Here is a 19,902-nt window from a genome sequence, read left to right on the forward strand (position 1 = left end):
GTCCCTCACCCGCCCTTCCTCTCCCTAGGACAGCTCTCCTACACACCCTCCCTTTCAGTGCAACCTGGACCCATGGTGGCCCCAGGAGAGAATGTGACCCTGCTGTGTCAATCATGGAGCTCTGTGCACACTTTCCTTCTGTCCAAGGAGGGGGCAGCCGATCCCCCGCTGCGTCTTAGGTCACAGTACCGAGCTGGGCAGCACCAGGCTGAATTCCGCATGAGTCCTGTGACCTCAGCCCATGGGGGGTCCTACAGGTGCTATGGCTCCGACAGCACCTCCCCCTACCTGTTGTCACAGCCCAGTGATCCTCTGGAGCTCCTGGTCTCAGGTGAGGGTCCCTGACCTTGTCCCCTCTGTGTCCCAACATTTTCTTCAGGGCCCTGGGACCAGGAGGGATCTGGTCTAGGATGGAAGTGAGGGGTTCCAAGGGAGTGTCCGCAGAGGGTCCACCCCTCACAGTGCAGGAGGGAAACAGGGTCCTCCCAAGCTTGCCCGTCCCCCGCCCCAGCCCCAGGATTCTCCTGGGAGAGGAGGAGCTTTGGGGGTCACAGGGCACATGAGGAGGAAGAGTGAGAGCAGAGACAGGGTCTCAGGGGAAGCTCCAGCCCCTCCACACTCCTGTCTTTTCCTCAGGACCCTCTACGGACCCCGGCCCTCCGACCACAGGCCCCTGGACCACAGGGCCAGGCTCGGCAGATGGTGAGTCACAAGAGCTGCTCTCCAGGGACTTTTCTTCTAGGCTCTCAGAGATGCCAGGGGGACAATGGGGCTCCAGGAGCTCTGAGGCTGGTGGAAGGGGGCTAGGGTGGTCATGGCAGAGGGAGGGTGAGGTGCCCCCAGGTGCAGTGCGGAACACGGGAGGCCCGGCGCCTCACCCTTACTGACCCCAGAGGCTCTGAGGGTGAGTGAGGATCTCTGTCTGCCTTGGTTGGTGGGTCCATGGGGAACGAGTTCTGAGCTGTCCCTCAGTTCAGGGTCCTCCGGAGGCACTGGCAGTCTCCCCAACTGTAAAGGAGAGAGTCGTGAACAGAGATTTCCCATAGACCATGACTCTGATCCTGGGAGAGAAGGGCTTATGGGGAAGCCCCCCAGGTCATGTCCTATGGGGAATTCTGTCCCTTTGCAGCAATGACAGTGACATTGTAAGCGGAGGGGAGGGAGGACAATGGCTGGGGGCATTCAGGTAATAAGGGGAATCTGGAAGGACCCTCAGCTCCAGAAGAAGATGCTGGGACAGGCCGGGCCCCAGATGAGGAGCCCAGAGCCCCGAGCTGGTGTCTGCACAGGGGACAGCATGAGGAGAACTCAGGGAACCCACAGCCCTGGTTCTAGTCTCAGCTCTGCTGCCTCCAGGCTGGGTGACCTGAGACATGTGAATGACCTCTCTGTGCCTCAGCTTTCTGTCTGTGGAGTGGGCGGGAGGAGCAGCAGTCGTCTGCTGGGTGATCATTGACGGGGTCAGAGCTGAGTGCACAGAGCCCAGCAGGTGCCTGGCACACAGTAGGTGCTCAGGTAGATGGCATCACTGGCTCATTCATGGTGTGGCTCGTACACAAGGTCCCCACTGGTACCTGTACGCCCTCACTGGGGCCTCGGTGGCCTTCGTCCTGCTGCTTGGCCTCCTCGTCTTCCTCCTGGTCCGACACCGGCATCGGGTCAGATGCAGAAAGCCAGGTGAGAAGAGGAGGGGGTGAAGGGCTGCAGGGGTGGTGGCTGCCCCGTGGGCCGAGAGGGTGGGCTCAGAGCAGCGGCCAGAGGGAAACCAGAGTGGTGGGAAAGGCCAGCATAGAAGGACACCTGTGCAGAATCTCAACTCAGAGAATCTAGAAAGAAACCCCCAGGTCGGCCCCCACGAGCCAGTTGAAAATACTTCCCTCCATTCAAACTGGGGAGATGGAGAAACACACAGACAGTATGTGTGAAGGGCGCCTTTCCCTAGAATCACACGGTTGGGGGTGGGGGTCATACCCTCCCAGACCAGAGGGACACTGATTCCCAACATCCTGCAGGGGCTGCAGACCCAGAGCCCAAGGACAGAGGCCTGCACGACAGGTAACTCCTGCCCGCAGTCCCCCAGACTCCCACCCACCTGCCTCTGCTATGCCCCCCTAACACCCTGTCTCCTCCCCAGCTCCAGCCCAGCCCCTGCCGCCCAGGAGGAGAGCCTCTGTGAGATGAAGGGGGCCGCGCTGGGGGTGGGCTGGGAGGGCCTGGGTCCGGGGAGAGGACTGAATTCCCACATGCCCCTCAGGCCACTGCTGAATTTCCGGGACGGCAGACGCCCTATCTGGGAGCAGGGTGGGGTCTGCAGCCCTGAGAGGAGGGCTCAGGGGACCTTGCCAAGAGACACACCCTTTTCTGTCCCAGCAGATGTTGCCATGCAAGACATTCAGCCTGAGGAGGGGGTGGAGCTGGACCATCGGGTGAGACCCCCACTCTCAAGCAGACCCCAGGGTCTTCATGGTGCCAAACTGAATCCAGTGGACACTTCCATGTCCTCACACCACCCAGTCTCAGTAGTGTCCCTCAGAGGCCCTCACGCTCTTGGGTACCCAGGATCAGCCCGCTGAGAGCTTGTGAGGCCTCCTTTGTGCTCCCCTTGTCTGGCTCCCCAACCACTGTCTGACTTCTGGTTATTGGGGTCCATACTCACGTCTCAAGAGAGTGCATGAAGAAGTGATTCTCCCACTGGTCACTAAGTCCCTTCATTCATTCACCCAGCAAATGATACAGGGAGCGCAGCATTTGCCAGGTCCCACCTAGTGCTGCCAGCATAGCTGTGAGCCAATCTGACCACCCTCCATGAGTTCACTTTGTGGGTGGAGGACAATATGCATGGAAGTGGGCAGCATCCTCGAGGGCAACGTGTGGCCAAGGAAGATAAAACCAGGGCACAGGATAGCAGGTGCAAAGGTCCTGAGGCAGCAACATGCTTTATCAGGAGCATGGCCCATGCAGCTGCAACCAAATGAGCAAGAAACACTGTCCGGAATAGAATCAGAGCCAGAGTAAGAATCACATGCCCCAAGGCTCAGGAAGCCCCTGGGGAGTTCACCAGGAAAGTGACCTAATGGGCAGGAAAGTTTGAAGCATCGCTCTGGCAACCATGGGGAAAATTGTCTGAGGTGGTCAAGGGGAATCAAAAAGACAAACCTCCGCTTCACTCTCTGTCTGCAGCAGAAGACACAAGATGAAGACCCCCAGGGAACAACGTACGTCCAGGTGAGCCGGTCAAGATCAAGACTTGGGTATGGACTGGCCACTTCTCCTTCCCCCATGTCGGAGGGACTGTTGGACTCAGAGGACAGACAAGCAGAGGAAAACAGACAGATGGACTGTCAGGTGGGTCCCTTCTTCTCTGAGTTCCCAGGCATCCCCCTCCTCAATCACAAGCCTTCCCTCTCTTCCCCACTGCAGGTTGTTGCATCTGACGCCCCCCAGGATGTGACCTACGCCCAGCTGGACCCCTTGGCTCTCAGATAGGAGACATGGGCATCCGCTCCTTCCCAATCAGGGGACCCCCCCAGCAGAGCCCAGTGTGTATGCTGCTCTGACCATCCACTAGCCCCAGAGGGACCCAGACCTCATACTCCAGAGAGGGGGACCACAGGGACCCTGGAAGGCACAGGAGCTGCCCACAGTGGGTGCCACCTAATGACCCTAGCCAGCCTGGACTCCTCACATGGACCAGTAAGAACTCCTGGGACCCCCTGGGAGTCACCAATTCTGCCATCAAAGATTGTAATAACCCTACACTTTGGAAATCAAACCGACTTCCCAGTTACCCATGAAAGAAATGAGAAAATCAAAAAGGAAACAAGAAAATGTTTACACTGAAGGATAATGTAAATGTTATACATCAAACCAGTGAAATGGGAAAATTAAGAACCAAGTCAATGATCTAAGCTATTGTACCAAGAATTTAGAAAAAGAATAGCAAATTATTCCAAATGAAGGTAGAAGAAGGGAAATTAAAGTGATAAGAGAAGCTACTAATGAGGTCAAACAAAAAAATAGAGAAGAATCAATGAAGCCCAAAATGTTCATTTTTGTATATATTCATCATATGTTGAAATCCTAGTCACAATGGCCAAGGAACAGAGAGAGAGAAGGCACACAACACATCACCAGTCAGGACAGTATCACATCCTACACACTTTAAATCGATAACAGAGTTTATTATGTTCACTCTTATTAATTGTTATTATATTATGAACAATTTTATGCCAAAATATTAGAGAAGGTAGATGAAACAGACAAAATCCTCAGAAATACAGGTTACCAAACTAACGGACACCAGGATGAATGGAAAATCGGAATCACTGTGTGTAAAACGCAGTGAGTATGCAGTTAAAGTTTTTCCCACTAAAGTGGTGAACTGAGTCTGGAAAGTTTCACTGGTGAATGCCCCCAAATACTGAAGCACTTGTGAAATATACACACACGAGCACATGGACACACCTACACTTGTGAATATGTGAACACACGCACACTTGTGGACATGTCTACACGCATGAACATGTAGCACACACGAACACACACGTGCACATACACATACCGAACTCACACAGGCTTCCCCTGAGAATAGAGAAAGATGGAGTACTTCCCCAGCCCGTTTTATCAGGCCTGAAAAAACAAAAATTGACATGAGAATCTGACGAGAAGAACCAACCAATTAAGTAAAGGGGGGAAAACGTGCTAAGTACTGAATGGATAGACTAGGGACTCCAGCCTGGCTGTTTCCACCTGGACACCCCCTGCTGATGAGACTGGGTGCTGTAAGTGCCCAATTCGACGTTACTTTGCCTAATTCTCATTTGTTGCCTACTATTACCTTCATCGATGTGTGGAATCATTTCCTCTTCTATTCCTCTTCCTTAAGCTCCTTGGAGGAACTATCTTAAGCATCCTGACTTGGGTTCTCTTAGGTTTCTATAATAATAATGTTTTCTTTCCTTCTGGAAACTGAATGAATGAATGAATAAATAAATAGTATGATTATTCATGGATCACAAAATTGTATGCATGAACTATCCAAAATAAGGTAAAGACCTATTACTCTAATCTGAAAAGGATTTATGCCACGTCACTTGAAACATCAATCGATATACAAAAATCAATTACATCTCGGAGGTCCTGTTTGGGGCCAAGAGGAAGTGGACACCCGTTTCCCTGCAGAACCCCATTGTTCACAGGTGAAACTCCCACAGACTATAAACAAGACCCATGAGTACTCTGAAAAGTGGAGCAAAATCGGCCGCCAGGCTCAGACTATGAAGACCCCAGGAAGGACACAGCTGAGGTCACAGGAGGGCACGTGGGGCCCCTGGACTCTGTGCCTTCCACGTGGCAGTAATGAGTCAGCACCCCAGCAATGTGCCAGGAGAGGCCTCTGAGACCGAAGATATAAAAGATCCAGACCCTCAAAACATCACATCCAAACCCGCCAGGTCTCCATTAAAAAAAAAGTCACTCATCCAAATAACATGGAGGACAAGGGGAGATGGAGAGGAGAAGGGAGTTGAGGGAAATTGGAAGGGGAGATGAATCATGAGAGACTATGGACTCTGAAAAACAATCTGAGGGTTCTGTAGGGGCGTGGAGTGGGAGGTTGGGGGAACCAGGTGGTGGGTATTAGGGAGGGCATGGATTGCATGGAGCACTGGGTGTGGTGCAAAAACAAAGAATACTGTTACGCTGAAAAGAAATAAAAATAAATAAAATAATAAAAAAAAAGAAAAAAGAAAAGAAATTTTAAAATTTTTTAAAAGGTCACTCATCATAACAAGAGCCAGGAAAATCTCCTTGGAGTGAAAAAGAGCAGGTGCATAGATGCTAGCTCTCCACCAACACTGTTTCAGACAAGGACTCCAAGGCCAATGCAATGGAAATGCTTCAAGGAGCCATTACACATACACACATGCTTCAGACACATCCAAAAATATACTGGTGCCATTTTTCCAACAGCTTTTGCTCACTTCGTCTCACTAGGTCAGATCTGGGTAATTATCCCAATATTTCAAGCTTTATTATCATTATTGTGTATGTGTGTGTGATGGTGATCTGTGAGCTTGGATGTCACTATCATCATTGTTTTGGGGGCACCACAAACCACACCCACATAAGACAATGAATGTGGGTTCTCGACGCCCCATCAACCTACCGTTCCCCGTCTCTCATCCTCTCCCCCGGGCCTCCCTGCTCCCTGAGACCCGGCAGTACTGAGATGAGGCTGGTTAATACTCCCACCATGGCCTGCCAGGGTCCGGTGAAAGGAAGAGATGAACGTCTCTCCCTCTAAATCCAGCGCGAGAACTGACTAAGCTTAGGGAGGAAGGCGGGACGAAGGCCAATCTCAGGCCCAAGCCAGGTCTGTTGTGCCAAACGGCCCAGCTGTAAGCACAAAGGATAAGGTTCTGAACACTATTGCAAGAGCTCATCCCGAGCAAGGCCCTGACTCCCTTCAATTCTGTGAAGGCCCAGGGAGGCGTGGAGCCTGCAGACCCGTTTGAAGCCCGCAGAGGTGGTTCAGCAGGTGGGAGGAAAGAAGCCGTCCCCAGGACAGTGTAAGGCGAAGCAGCTGGTGCTGACACAGGAGCCGATGCGAGTTACCCGGAGCCAGCTGATGTGATCCGCCTCAGCGACTGCACTAACCACGGATCTCCAGTGTGGACGGGACAGCCTCCTGCTGGCAGAGGATGCCATGTAGGACTCCCATTACTAGAGAGAAGTCAGTGCCGGCCTCAAAGCCGCAGAGGACAGGCTGAGTCCTGCCAGGGGCTAAGGCAGCAGGGGCTTCGAGGTGGAGCCCGTGCTCAGGGACACTCTGAGACTCCTAGAGCCCTCGGGAATGATGCTCGATCTCCTCTGCCTGGGCTCCGTCGGCACAGCAGCAAAGCCTGGATGGCGGCACATCTCTTTACAACATGGTTACTGAATATTTTAAGCCCAGTCTTGAGACCTACTGGTCAGAGGGAAAACAACCATCCTTGTCCCTGGTGACAATGCACCTGGTGACCTAGGGGCTCCGATGGGTATGTTCAACGAGATTAATGTTGTGTTCACACCTGCGAACACAACACCCGTCCTGCAGCCCATGGATCAAGGCGTCCTTTCAACATTCAGGTCTTAGCATGAGCAAACACGATTTGCAAGGCTGTAGCTGCCTTAGTGATGGCTCTGATGCACCTGGGCAAAGTCGACTGAAAACCTTCTGGAGAAGATTTAGCATTCTAGACGCCATTAAGGACACTTGGGATTTGGGGTGCCTGGGTGGCTCAGCCGGTTAAGCATCCGACTCTTGATCTCAGCTCAGGTCTTGATCTCAGGGTGGTGAGTTCAAGTTCTACACCTATGGAGGCTACTTAAAAAAATAAAAGAACATTGGTAATTCATGGGAAGAGCTCCCACCTTAACAGGCGTTTGGAAGAAGTGGATTCCAACCCTCATGGGTGACTCTGAAGGGCTCAAGGCTTCAGGGACGAAGTCACTATCAGAGTGGTGGGAAGAGCAAGAGAACCTGAAGTTGCTGTGGAGCCTGAAGAAGGGACTGCACCACGGCAAGCTCGCAGTCAAACTCGAACGGACGAGGAGCCGCTTCTGAAGGAGTAGCAAAGAGAGGGTTTCCCTGAGTCGGAAGCTACACCTGGAGAAGATGCTGTGCACGTTGTTGAAATGACAACTGAGGATTTGGACTATCACACAGACTTGGTAAAGCAGCGGCAGAGTTTTAGAGCTTCGACTCCCAATTTCGAAAGCAGCTACAGAAAGCAGTCCTATTGCGGTTAAATGCTGGCAAACAGCATCACCGGCCACCGAGAAGTTGGGACAGGAAGAGTCGATTGATGCGGCAAACTTCACTGTTGTCTTATTTTCAGAGTATTCCCAGCCACTCCATCTTCAGCATCCCTGACCCTGTCCAGGTAGCAGCCACCAACATGGTGGAGACAACATTATAGGATTGTTCCCTTAGTGCCCACAGTTCTTGGTCACACTGCTTCGAAGAATGAAGAGTTAGACCCAACGAAGAGTGATGGGCAGTCAAGTCTATTGAGCATAGTACGAAGCTCGCAGAGAGGGAGGGACCCCAAGAAGGTCGCTGTTTTGGAGTTCAAGTCTAGGGATCTTATAAGCTCCTTGGAGGAACTATCTTAAGCATCCTGAGTTGGGTCTGCTGTAGATTGGCTGCTAAGAAATCCCAATCAGGGTTTTGATTATGCACCCATTCACCTGTTGGGTTGTTTGCTTGTTGATGATCTTTAGGGCTGATCTGGAGACTAAATGCCTCAACTTGTGATGGTGACCAATGTTTTACGTTAATTGTTTTATTTCGGGATGTTTTGCAAAAGTCGCTTCTGCAGAGGCTGCTAGTCAGAATGCTATCATGGTTTTGTCTAAGCTGTGAAACAGGATGCTAGTGCGGTTTTTCTCTCAGCTGTCCTGGCTCTGTGTTTTCTTGTTGGGGACCCTGACCCTGAGGACCTACGTGTCCAATTAACCCCTAACAGCAAGCCTCTCCAGCAGCAGAAAGATTACCACCCTGAAGGCTCAGATGATGGTCAGCACTTGTTACCAAAATGAAGTATTTTTAAAATTGAGCTGTGTGCATTGTGGGTTTTTTAGACATGCTGTTGCGCACGTCATAGACCACCCTGTAACATGAATAGAACTTTTAAATGCCCTGGGAAACCAAAAGTCCCTTGTCTTGCTTTACTACGTGCTTTCTTGGTGGTCTGGATGTCCAGAAAGGTCAAGTTGCTGCAGGCGATAAACAGCGCCAAGCTGGAGACGAACAAATAGCAAGATCAGAACATCTCCCCCGTTCCGCAAACCCAAAGGAAATCCCAAAATACGAGCCGCGGTTTGGAGTGAATGAAGGAGGCCCGCGGCGCGGGAGGGTGACTTCCCCCAAGTGGGGGCGGTGGGCGCCAGGCGAGCTGCTCCGGGTGAGGCCCGATTCCCGGTGTGGGGACGGTGGGGGGGTAGGACTGCAACACCGCGGGGACGCGGCAGCGCGGCGCAGGACACCCAGGCATTCGGCAGGCCTGGCCTCTGCGCGGGCTGCCCAGACCCGTGTGCCGCTACGGGACGTTGAGAGCCGTGGACCTCGGGAGTCGGGAACTGACCGGGCCTATCCTGGAAGGTTCCAGGCTCCAGCCCTGGGGGTGTCGTGGGGGGCGGGGGTGTTCCACGGAGCGGGTGCTGTTGCGGCCCAGAGAAGGGGACCATTACGTTGCGACTCACACGATCCCAAGCAGGAGAGTGGGGGAGACGCCCCTCCCCCTTCCTAGCTTGCGTGCGCCGCGACCCGCGTGGCCACGGGGCCACGGTCCTCCAGCTCAGCTCGCCGCTCTGGCCCGACCTGTCGTCTCGAATGCTTCCCCTTCTGATTGGTGCAGGCCTGCGGCGTGCGCGATGACGTCACCAGGCCGCATCGTTGCTATAAAAGCGTGGCCGGGGCGGGCGTGCTCCTCTTTCCCAGAGCTCGGACGTTACGGTACGGGGGGGTGTGTGCTGTGCTGCGATCTCCTCGGGGTGTGGGTAACAAGGTCGTGAGGACCCCCTGACCTTAGATGAGTACGCTGACGAGCTGGGAGAGGGCGGAACGGGACTGCCCCGCGGCAGTGCGGGCGGTGTGGGCCCCGGAGGCGGCCCCTCACGCGCTCGGCTTTTCCCCCGCGCAGGCTCGCAGCCAACATGCCGGTGGCCCGGAGCTGGGTTTGTCGCAAGACCTACGTGACCCCTCGGAGGCCCTTCGAGAAGTCGCGGCTCGACCAAGAGCTGAAGCTGATCGGTGAGAGGCCCAGACCGGGTTTCCGCTTCCGGGGCGGGGGCGGGGTGGGGCCCCCAGCGTGCCGCGTGGGTCCGGGGCCCGGCCACGCTAGCAGCGCCATCTTTCGGCAGGCGAATATGGGCTCCGGAACAAACGTGAGGTGTGGAGGGTCAAGTTCACCTTGGCCAAGATCCGCAAGGCAGCACGGGAGCTGCTGACGCTGGACGAGAAGGACCCGCGGCGCCTCTTTGAGGGTGAGTGTGTGTGTGTGTGTGACAGACACATGCCAGCTCCCCGGCTGCCGGCTCTAAAGCCCTCGTATGTCAAGGGGCGCTGCACAGCCCCCGGGGTTAGCGTCTCCGGGCCCCTCACTGCGGTGGGTCGGAGGCCGCGAACCAGCTGTAGGGGTGGGCTGCGGTGCTCGGGGAGCCTGGAGAACGGGTCCCCGCGCGTCAGTATCTGTGACCGGGAAGGGACTCCGACGACCCCAGATGTGGAAGGGATGCCTTGTTTGTAGACGCTCACGTGGGGGCACAGTGCACACGCGCCACCACTGGTTTGGCGGTGACCCCTAGGATGGCCGGCCGTCCTCCTGTTGCCGCTCTGCAGCCTTGGTTGGTGGTGGGAAGGGGGAGGGGCTGGGAATCCCGCGCCAAGTCAGCGAGCGTCCTGATCGGGTTCCTCTCCCGGTGTTCGCCTGAGACGGAAATGTGCCGTGACACCGGAGGCCTCATGACTGAGCATAGGTGGTCGCTCATGTTAGACGGTTAGATTTTGTTTATTTGGCAAATGGGGGAGAGCAGGCTCCCCGCTGAGCAGAGAGCCCGATATGGGGCTGTATCCCAGGATCCTGTAGATCATGACCTGAGCGGAAGGCAGAGGCTTTAACCCACTGAGCCACCGAGGCGTGTGCGCCCCCCCACCCCTGCATATTTAAAGTTTAGAAAGGTGTGGAGCTTGTTTAACCAAAAATAGCTCACACAGTGGTGAAAAATTCAGGAATCCCTTTTCCTGGGGATGCTCGGGTGGGTATTTATCCCACAGTCTGGGGATCCAGCCACAGGTCGTTGAGGACATCCTGAAGGACTTTCTGTAGATGAGCTGCTCAAGTCTGCCCTAGAGAGGCAGGTGAGTGGCCGGCTGGGCAGGGTTGATCCAGAGGTAACCCAGGAGTATTTGTGGTTTCCTGTGGCAGAAGTGGGAGCTACAGGGGGAAGGCAGCACCGTAGGCTGTAGGCTTTCTAGCAAAGGAAGCCATTTATCCCCATGGGACAAGAAGGAGAGGCCCACAGTCTCTGCCAGTGTCTGAAGGCATTTGTCACTGGTATGGCCTGAGGCCCAGCCTTTCCCACTGACAGCTGCAGTAGGGCAAGAAGCTTCTCTGATTCTGGTCTGTTGAAAAACTTCTTAAACCAGTTGTAGCCAACACGTGGCCTGGGGTCCATCCAGGTATGGGCTCTCTCCTGATGGCAGCGGTAAAGAAACTGGTACTTTACGTTTTTCAGCTCAGGAACTAAGCCACTTCAGTTGTCTTGTGCCATGACAGAGAAGGGCCTCTGCCTCTGAGGACTGTGTCCATTAATATCCAGTTGTAAAATATTGTGACTGACCTTGCTTTGTCCAGGTGGAGCCCAGGTACTCCTATTGACAAAGTTTATTCAGTGTGCACTGAAAATTACTTTACTTTTATTATACATATATAACTTTTTGGTGTTGATGGAGTGGCCGGGCCTCCCCGTTTTTGAACAGTGTGTGGGTGGTTCAGTAGTAAATGTGAAAAACGTTTGTTTTTAATGATAGTGGAGTTTTTTGTTTTATTTTATTTGACAGAGATCACAAGTAGGCCGGGGAGGGGCGGGGAGCGGGCTCCCCACTGAGCAGAGAGCCCGATGCTCTGACCTGAGCTGAAGGCAGAGGCTTAACCCACTGAGCCACCCAGATGCCCCATAGTGGTTTCATTTTAACTTCGAGTTCTTGAAGTTTCTGTTCTCTAGCATAAGAACAGAAAACTGTCCTAGCTGGTAGATAATTCCAAACTTGTTTTTATTTGCCTGTCGGGCTTTTTTTTTTTTTAATTAATATTTGAGTATTATAGTTATTTCTTAACCAGTGTGTAATCACAGACTACATTATATAGTTCCAGATGTATAGCATAGCAATTGGATTTTTCTATATACTGTGAAATGATCCCAGTGAGTTTACTTAACAGCTTTCAAAAAGCGTTAAAAAAAGATAGAGGGCACTTCGGTGGTTCAGTCAGTTAAGCGTCTGCCTTTGGCTTGGGTCATGATCCCGGGGTCCTGGGATCAAGCCCTGCATTGATCCAGCACCTGCTGCTCCCCCTGCTTGTGTTTTTTCTCTCTCTGACAAATAAGAAAAATCTTTTTTTTTTCCCTTTTTTTTTAAGATAGCAATTTTGTAATATACAGTAAGTATTATAACTGGCAGTTTGTACATTTGACGACCTTCACCTATTTCTTTCTGAGCTTCTGGCAGCCGCATAATGTATTCTTTTTATGATCTTGAGGTATTTTTTGGTGATGCTGGTGGTTTTGTTTAGATTCCACATACAAGGGGCGCCTTGGTGGCTCACTGGGTTAAAAGCCTCTGCCTTTGGCTCAGGTCATGATCTCAGAGTCCTGGGATTGAGCCCAGCGTGGGGCTCTCTGCTCAGCAGGGAGCCTGCTTCCTCCTCTCTCTCTGCCTGCTTGTGATCTCTATCTGTCAAATAAATAAGTAAAATCTTTAAAAAATAGAAAAGATTTAGATTCCACATACTAGTGAGATCATGGGATTTGACTCTGACTTAGTCCACTTGGCAGAATGCGCTTGGATCATCCACGTTGTTGGCAGGTGGCGAGATTCTATTCTTTTTATGGCTGAATAATGTCCACTGTGTGTATATACTCCCCTCCCTCTGTTATCCATTCAACTGTCTGTGGACACTTAACATTGTTTCAGCTGTTGAATGCAGTGAAGATGGGGTTAGCGCTTTCCTTTTTGGGTAAATACCCAGAAGCGGGATTGCTGCATCATCATAGTTAACTTGTGGGGAACCTCCATACTGTTTTCCATAGTGATTGCCACTTTGCATTCCCACCATCTGCACAGGGGTTCCCTTTTCTACACATCATCACCAGCACCGTTGTCTGTTGGGTTTTAGTTCCAGCCAGTCTCACATGTGTGAGGTGATCTCACTGCTTTTGACTCGCATTTCCCTGATCAGCGACGATGAGCACCTGATCATGTACCTGCTGGCCATCTGTATGTCTCTGCCCATTTTTAAATAACATTGTTTGGAGTTTTTTGCTATAGATTAAGAGTTGCTTGTGTATTCTTGGTGTTAACCTATGTCAGATACATGATTTGCAAGCATTTTCTCTTTTTCAAGATTGCTATGGAATCTTTTGTGATCCATACAAATTTTAGGATTGATTCTTCTGCTTACACGGACAACATCTTTGGCGGAGCCCCTGGGTGGCTCAGTTGGTTAAGCCTCTGCCTTCAGCTCAGGTCATGATCCCAGCATCCCAGGATCAAGCCCCTCTTGTGCTCATAGCACATGAGCTCATGCGTACGTGCTCTTTCTCTCTCTCTCTCTCTCTGAAATAAATGTTAAGAAACAAAATACTGGGGCACCTGGGTGGCTCAGTGGGTTAAAGCCTCTGCTTTCAGCTCAGGTCATGATCCCAGGGTCCTGGGATCGAGCCCCACATCGGGCTCTCTGCTCAGCAGGGAGCCTGCTTCCTTCTCTCTCTCTGCCTGCCTCTCTGCCTACTTGTGATCTCTGTCAAATAAATAAATAAAATCTTTTTTTAAAAAAAAGAAACAAAATACTTCTGGAATTCTGATAGGGATTATATTGAATTCATTTATTGCTGGCGTAGCACTGGTGTTTTAACAGTATTTTTCCAAACTTTCCGCATGGGATAGCTTTTCATTCTGTGTCTTCAGTCTTTTTCTCATCAATATCTTAAATAGTTTTTAGTGTGCAGGTTTTTCATCTTTTTGGTTAAATCTTTTTCTAGGTGTTTTATATTTGTTGATATTTGGAAATGGGAAGATACCATGTCTCCTGTTAAGCATTACCTGGCCTGCAGCTTTTCTCAGGTCTAGAAGCTAGGTACTGCCGGTCCAGTGTACTAATAGAGCTTTCCTGATTAGAGATTGGCTCTTGACCACCAGGCTTCATTGTGGGCATAATGGTTAAGTGATAGCAGCATAGTTTTTTGCAGGGAGATGCTAAGTGCTCTTCTAGGGATTGTCTCATTACTCTCCTGACGCTTCCAGGGAAGGTGGTGGTTTCACATGGGAGCAGAGGTGTGTGTGGGCACTTGCCCTCACTGGTAGGATGGGAGTATGGTCACAGTGGCTGCTACATTAATTCTTAAATTGGAATGGGTTCTTAGCTCCCACTCGTCATAGCTCCATGGAGCTCCTTAAGCTTCATGAAGTCAGAGGTGAGCCAGACACCACAATCAATGCTTTTTCCCCTCCTACCAGGCAATGCCTTGCTTCGGCGACTGGTGCGCATTGGAGTGCTGGACGAGGGCAAGATGAAGCTGGATTATATCCTGGGTCTGAAGATTGAGGATTTCTTGGAGAGGCGTCTGCAGACCCAGGTCTTCAAGCTGGGCTTGGCCAAGTCCATCCACCACGCCCGTGTGCTGATCCGCCAACGCCACATCAGGTAACTCCCTTAGGGAGCTGACTGAGTCTATCTTGTATCCATTCCTCTCTCTAAGTTTGCTGTCCTTACCTCCTATGCAGCCCTCAGAGGTGACAAAAGGTGTGACTACACCTTGAGGGTAAGATTGGCGCCTGCAAACAGCTCATAGGGTGCTGGGGACAGCCTCATCCCCCACCTTGTAGCCCAGCGCAAGGGTCACTGCGGCCTGAGCCGTACACCTTGCGAAGGCTTCTTCGGGCAGCTGGACAGGTAACTGCTTGGTGTGCCCAGGTGGGCATCAGCTGGTGTGGGTGGCTTCATGGATACAGCTGTCTGTTGTACCCACTCGTGGACTCAGTCCAGAGCCTGTTATTGTTAACCAGCATTAATTTGCCAAGTTGACTACAGCCCGTCGTCTGATGCTCAGGTGCCAGGACTATAGGAGTCTGCTGGCTTGCGGGGACAGCTGGGTCTTTTCCCTGGGTGCTCAGTTTGCCCTTTGTCAGATGTTGTAGAACTGGAGTCTCAGGTAGCTGCTTCGGGGACAGGGAGGCTTGACCTTAGAGAGTAGAGCCCCGTGCCTGGCTTGGTTCCACCTTGAAAATCTGACCCTGGGTTACTGGCTGCCACCAGGGCTCCCCCTTCTTACTTCGTGGTCTGGTTGAGTTGAGTGATGCTCTAAAGCTTTCCAGAACACACAGGTTCTACAGGGTCAGAAACACCCTCCTACCAAGTCAGAGTCCAAGCAGCAAACGGTAATGTTTTCCTCCCACTGGGGTCTTGTTCCCCATCCCTTCTTCACCTGCCATCCCCCCTCCAGGGTCCGAAAGCAAGTGGTGAACATCCCATCCTTCATCGTCCGCCTGGATTCCCAGAAGCACATTGACTTCTCCTTACGCTCTCCCTATGGGGGTGGCCGCCCAGGGCGTGTGAAGAGGAAGAATGCCAAGAAGGGCCAGGGTGGGGCTGGCGCCGGCGATGACGAAGAAGAGGATTGAACCTACCCTTCCCATCCACCCCACCCCCTACCCCCCAGGACCCATGGATTGTCTAGTTTCCCAGTCACATAATAAAAGAACCAATGCTTTGGAACTGGTATTTATTGGTGTATCTGTCTGCCTCCATTTTCTGAACATAGCAGCCTCGGGGTGGGGAGAGGCACAGGCCAGGTCCTTGATCAGGTTCCCTCCAGCTAGTCCTTGCCACCCCCTCAGAAGGGCCTGGTGAGCCTGCCAGCTGGTGGTCCTCACTCCTTGGGGCAAGGGTACAGTGGTGAGCAGCAAAAACACCACTTCTGTGTTTCAGCGGGGACACCAGCAGTGTTAGGGGAAGTTCTTGAGCCAGTTATTTGCATGGGGGTTGGGTGATTCCTTTCTGGGCAGAGGAAGTAGCAAGTGGAGGCAAGGCCAGCCCAGCGTCTCTTAAGGGCTTTGGATCTTGCCCTCAGAAAAAGAAGTCAGGGTTAGGGTTGTCAGGAGCTGAAGGCTGACCTTTGGGTTGCAGGTGAGGGTAAACGCATTTAATTGGGATTTGCTGGGGAGCTCTGGACGGGAAGGACAGGCTGGTTTCAACGCTTATATTGGTGTGGTTGGAAGGGGACAGCTGAGGCACCCTGCTCCCCTCCCCCGCATCTAGAGTTTCTGAACAAAGGTCAGGAGGGAGACCAGCTTCCCTTTTCTCTGCCTTGTTGAGAAGCTGCATGGGACAGAGGAAAGGGCTTGGTCGCAGGAAACGGGAAGCCTTTGCCATTGAGCAACCTCACTGCTCATGAGTCTCATCTTTTGAGGCCTTGGACTCTCAGGTCATTTGAAAGTGCTCAGTTTCAGTGTGATGGCCCTGGGTCCTGGGATGTTGCCAAGCTGCCAGGAAGCCTCCAGAAGGTTCCTAGCTCTTGGAGCTTAGTGCTGTGTTCCCACTACACCACAAGGGTTGCCACTTGGTAATGAACAGTCTTGGGGCTTCCTATGTATCCTTCCAGAATTGTATGATCAGCTGTGTCCTTGAAATTCTGGAAGCAATCAACTTCCACAAGGTCTCCTGAGTTCCTGGTTCTTGTCCTACCTGCAAGCTGGCTGGGGACCGCTCCTGTGCCTTCCAGGGTCCCTGCAGGGAGCCTTCCAGATCCCTGGAGTGGGGGGTATGAGTCTGCTGGGCTAGTGGATGGCCAGAGCAGCATACACGGTCTCATCCAGTGCCTCCCCTAATTGGGAGGGAAGAGGTGCACTTGTCTCCTGTCTGAGGGCCAAGTGGTTCAGCTGGGCGTAGGTTACATCTTGAGGGTCTTCAGAAATCGCAGCCTGGAGCCGGGGTAGAGGAAAGGCATGAGGCTGGGGAGGAGAGGATGGCACTCCCTGCGGGGCTAAGGGCCCTGCTAGACAGTGAGGGGTGGCCTTGAGCCCACTCTTGCCTCCTTCAGTGTATCTGGGGGGGAGGGGTGTGAGGTGGAAATGCCTGTGGTGTGGACACTGGGGGTTGGGCCTGGGATCAGGTGATGGGGAAGGCTGGAGCAGGAATTGAAGTGGCCATCAAGGCAGACCCCGCGACCGCTGCAGGGGGCTCAGCTCGGTGGCCAGGGTGAAGCGCGTGAATGTGCGGTGGGTTGCTGGGGAAAGAAGGAACGGGAAGCAGAGGGCTGAGTCGCTGTAGGACCATAGTGTGTGGAGCTGCAGAGGCGTCCTCTCGGAGGCCCAGGGCGTGGAGTTGCGCCCCTCTGTGCAGGGCACAGGCTGTTCAGCCCTAACTAGCCACTCTGCGCACTAGCCCCGAGTGTCCCAGCAGCTGGAGATGAGAAGAGGCCCAGGGGAGTGGGGTCCCCTGCAGCACAGAGCACAGTAGACTTCCAGAAGGGAGAGGCCTGCTGCTGGGTGGAGTGTCCTCTGGGTTTACCACGTGAGCAGGGAGGCAGGGGTGCCCTGGTCGGAAGCACAGGGAGCTCACCTGGCTGTCCTGCTGTCTGTCCTCAGGCTGTGTGTCTCTGACGACAGCATCTGGTGGGGACAGAACAAGGCGGCCCCTCTCTAGCCAAGACCCCCCAAGAGTCACATGGCAGGAGCCCAGAGACAGTGACAGTTACAGAGCCACAGGGAGTCAGATGCTGTTTGCCCCCCTCCCCCCACCCCCTGCCCCTGCCCACCCCTGTCCTGGGCCCACCTCCTCCCTCCCCCAGGGCAGCCCGTGCTTCCCCTTACACAAGGTCTCCTCCTGGGTGGTGGCCTCAGGACCTGAACTGGGGAGGAGACAGTGGTATTAGCGGCAGTGAGGGGGCCGCTGGCTAGCAAGAGTCGGGGTCTCAGGGTGCTCTTACCTCCTGTACAGGCCTGTGTCCTCAGACGCTGCCGCTGCTGCAGGGAGTTGAAAATCAGCCTCAGGCCCCCATCCCGGAACACTCCCAGGGCCTTAAGCTGAGGATCTTTATGATCCCGCCCGTCCCCCCCTCCCATACAGAGAAAGCAGTGCTAAACAGTAAAAAACAAAGCTTGTATGTGTTTCCAAACATTTTGTAATTTCGAAAAGGCAAAAGGATACAATATTCACACATGCCCACGTGTACCCTTCTTTCTAGAGCTTCTTGCTGGGAGATGCTGGAGTCCTTCTATGCCACTCTTGTTTCCCTCTGGCCGCTGCCATGAGCCCACCCTTGGTCGGCCCACTGGGCAGCCACTACCCCCTGGGATTTGTCACCCCCTTCCCTTCTTACCTGGCTTCCTGCCTTTGACCTGACGCCGGTGTCGGACCAGGAGGACGACGAGGAGGCCGAGCAGAAGGATGAAGGCCACTGAGGCCCCAATGAGGACATACAGGTACAAGTGGTGACCTTGTGCACAAGCCACACCATGAATGAGCCAGTGATGCCATTTAACTGAGCACCTACTGTGTGCCAGGCACCTACTTGGCTCTGTGCATTCAGCTCTGACCCCATCAACTTTCACCCAGCAGACGAATGCTGCCCCTCCCGCCCACTCCACAGACAGAAAACTGAGGCACAGAGAGGTCATTCACATGTCTCGGGTTGCCCAGGGTGGAGGCAGCAGGACTGAGACTGGAACCAGGGCCATGGGTTCCCTCGTGGGACTTGGGGTTTTTTCGTGCTGCCCCTTTGCCCTCCCGACAAAACACGGGCGTGGAGACCTGTCCACCAAACCCAAGCCCAGATCCATCTCCCACTCTGCACAGGCCTGACGCCCCCACAGGGGCCTGTGTGGACCTGGAGTGTGCGCATCTGCAAGGGCAGGAGGGAGGGCCATGACTTTGACTGAAATCTCCCAGCAAGCCTGCGGAAGATGGCGGGAGGCCTGTTGTGCCGATGGTGAGCCTGGGCCCTGGAGAGGGACATGACTTGTCGAAGAGCCCACAGCTGGGAACAGAACTGGGGTCTGAACCTGGGGGTGTTACTTCCGAGCCTTGTTGTTGACTCCCAAGCTGCTCTCAGGCCGAGACCCCCAACCTGTGAAGGCAAGCTCAGACACCCTGCGTGCGAGCCTGCTGCCCCCACCTGCCCTGCGCACAGTGATGAAGCCACCTGCTTGCCCTTTGCAGTCAGGTTTGCAATCCAAGGAATTGTCCCAGTGAGAAGGAGATTTCTCCTGCCGTAATCTCGGGAAGGGACTGAGGCAAGACTGGGCTGAGCTCCTCCCACCCACCACCTCCCACCAGAGACCCCGCTTACCCCTCTGTGGGTTGAGGGCTGCATCCTCAGAGCCTCCTGGGACCAAGACAGGGAGGTGAGGGGCAGGGGCTACGTGCTCCTCACTTCAGGGTGCTCCACCCCACACTGGGCTCCCCCCTCTCCCTCTGCCATGACCACCCCACCTGCCACCTGGCCCAGGCTCAGAGCTCCTGGAGCCCTGTGGTCACCCCAGAGAGAAGCCATGCCAGAGAGTGTCACCTGTGACCCCCTCACTCCCATCCCACCCTGGCACTCCCCTGAGGACAAAAGAGGACAGGATTGGGGCCCCTCACCTGAGACCAGGAGCTCCAGTGGGTCACTGGGCTGTGACAACAGGTAGGAGTGGTTGCTGTGTGAGCCGTAGCACCGGTAGGTCCCCTCCAGGTCTGAGGTCACGGGACTCAGGATGAAGTTGACCTGATAATGTTTTGCTGTGTACTGCGGACGAAGGACCTGGGGAGGAGCGAGGGACCCCTCCTTGAACAGGTGGAAGGTATAAAACCAGATCTCGGAGCGACACTGCAGGGTCACGTTCTCTCCCCAGGACACTGAAGTCCCCGGCTGGGCTGAGAGGGACGGTTTCTCATACATTCCTGAGGGAGAGGAAGGTCGTGACATGTAAAGAGCCACCCCTCCCCACCTGCCCTTGACCCTGGGCTGGGGGGCCACCATCCTCTCCCAGGGACTCTGTGCAGGACTCCTCTCAGCACCTCCCGTCTCTCTGAGTGGTGTCCTTTATCTCCATGCCCTCACTGTCCCTTCTCAGTCCCTGTCTCTAGACCACATCCCACC

The 19,902-nt window shown here is 53.6% G+C and overlaps 3 protein-coding genes across 4 annotated transcripts in view; 2 read left to right on the forward strand and 1 right to left on the reverse strand.

The window, feature by feature from the left end:
- The window catches only part of LOC132005810 (leukocyte immunoglobulin-like receptor subfamily B member 2), a 6,314-nt gene extending 2,746 nt beyond the window's left edge, over positions 1-3,568 (forward strand). Inside the window, 9 exon segments of the mRNA XM_059383335.1 lie at positions 29-344; positions 637-702; positions 1,400-1,503; positions 1,561-1,665; positions 1,980-2,055; positions 2,135-2,172; positions 2,374-2,426; positions 3,421-3,522; positions 3,524-3,568. Coding sequence (XP_059239318.1) covers positions 29-344; positions 637-702; positions 1,400-1,503; positions 1,561-1,665; positions 1,980-2,055; positions 2,135-2,172; positions 2,374-2,426; positions 3,421-3,522; positions 3,524-3,568 — 905 coding nt within the window.
- A 5,833-nt stretch (positions 3,569-9,401) lies between these two features.
- On the forward strand, positions 9,402-15,542 carry RPS9 (ribosomal protein S9). 2 transcript variants are annotated; one of them, XM_059381799.1, is made up of 5 exons: positions 9,402-9,499; positions 9,687-9,796; positions 9,907-10,029; positions 14,279-14,465; positions 15,265-15,542. In XM_059381799.1, exons 2-5 carry the CDS (start codon positions 9,700-9,702, stop codon positions 15,440-15,442), a joined length of 585 nt encoding a protein of 194 aa, XP_059237782.1. In that variant the 5' UTR covers positions 9,402-9,499; positions 9,687-9,699; the 3' UTR covers positions 15,443-15,542. The 2 variants fall into 2 exon arrangements, with proteins under 2 accessions (XP_059237782.1, XP_059237783.1); XM_059381800.1 differs by having other exon boundaries at positions 9,487-9,579.
- Positions 15,529-19,902, reverse strand: part of LOC132005811 (leukocyte immunoglobulin-like receptor subfamily B member 3) — a 6,757-nt gene continuing 2,383 nt past the window's right edge. The window contains exons 6-12 of the mRNA XM_059383336.1: positions 19,404-19,831; positions 19,111-19,146; positions 18,142-18,258; positions 17,749-17,785; positions 17,633-17,670; positions 17,382-17,431; positions 15,529-16,741 (exon numbers count right to left, since the gene is read on the reverse strand). Of these exons, the coding sequence (XP_059239319.1) occupies positions 16,598-16,741; positions 17,382-17,431; positions 17,633-17,670; positions 17,749-17,785; positions 18,142-18,258; positions 19,111-19,146; positions 19,404-19,831 (850 nt within the window). The 3' untranslated portion in view covers positions 15,529-16,597. The remainder of the gene's footprint in view (positions 16,742-17,381; positions 17,432-17,632; positions 17,671-17,748; positions 17,786-18,141; positions 18,259-19,110; positions 19,147-19,403; positions 19,832-19,902) is intronic.

This window comes from Mustela nigripes, chromosome 17 (genome assembly GCF_022355385.1).
Source record: "Mustela nigripes isolate SB6536 chromosome 17, MUSNIG.SB6536, whole genome shotgun sequence".
NCBI lineage: Eukaryota > Metazoa > Chordata > Mammalia > Carnivora > Mustelidae > Mustela > Mustela nigripes.

Bases quoted from the DNA above. Each gene is read 5' to 3' on its own strand.
- RPS9 (XM_059381799.1), top strand. From the start codon at position 9,700: ATGCCGGTGGCCCGGAGCTGGGTTTGTCGCAAGACCTACGTGACCCCT. The intron at 9,797-9,906 runs GTGAGAGGCCCA...ATCTTTCGGCAG, and splicing joins CCAAGAGCTGAAGCTGATCG to GCGAATATGGGCTCCGGAAC. The intron at 10,030-14,278 runs GTGAGTGTGTGT...CCCTCCTACCAG, and splicing joins CCCGCGGCGCCTCTTTGAGG to GCAATGCCTTGCTTCGGCGA.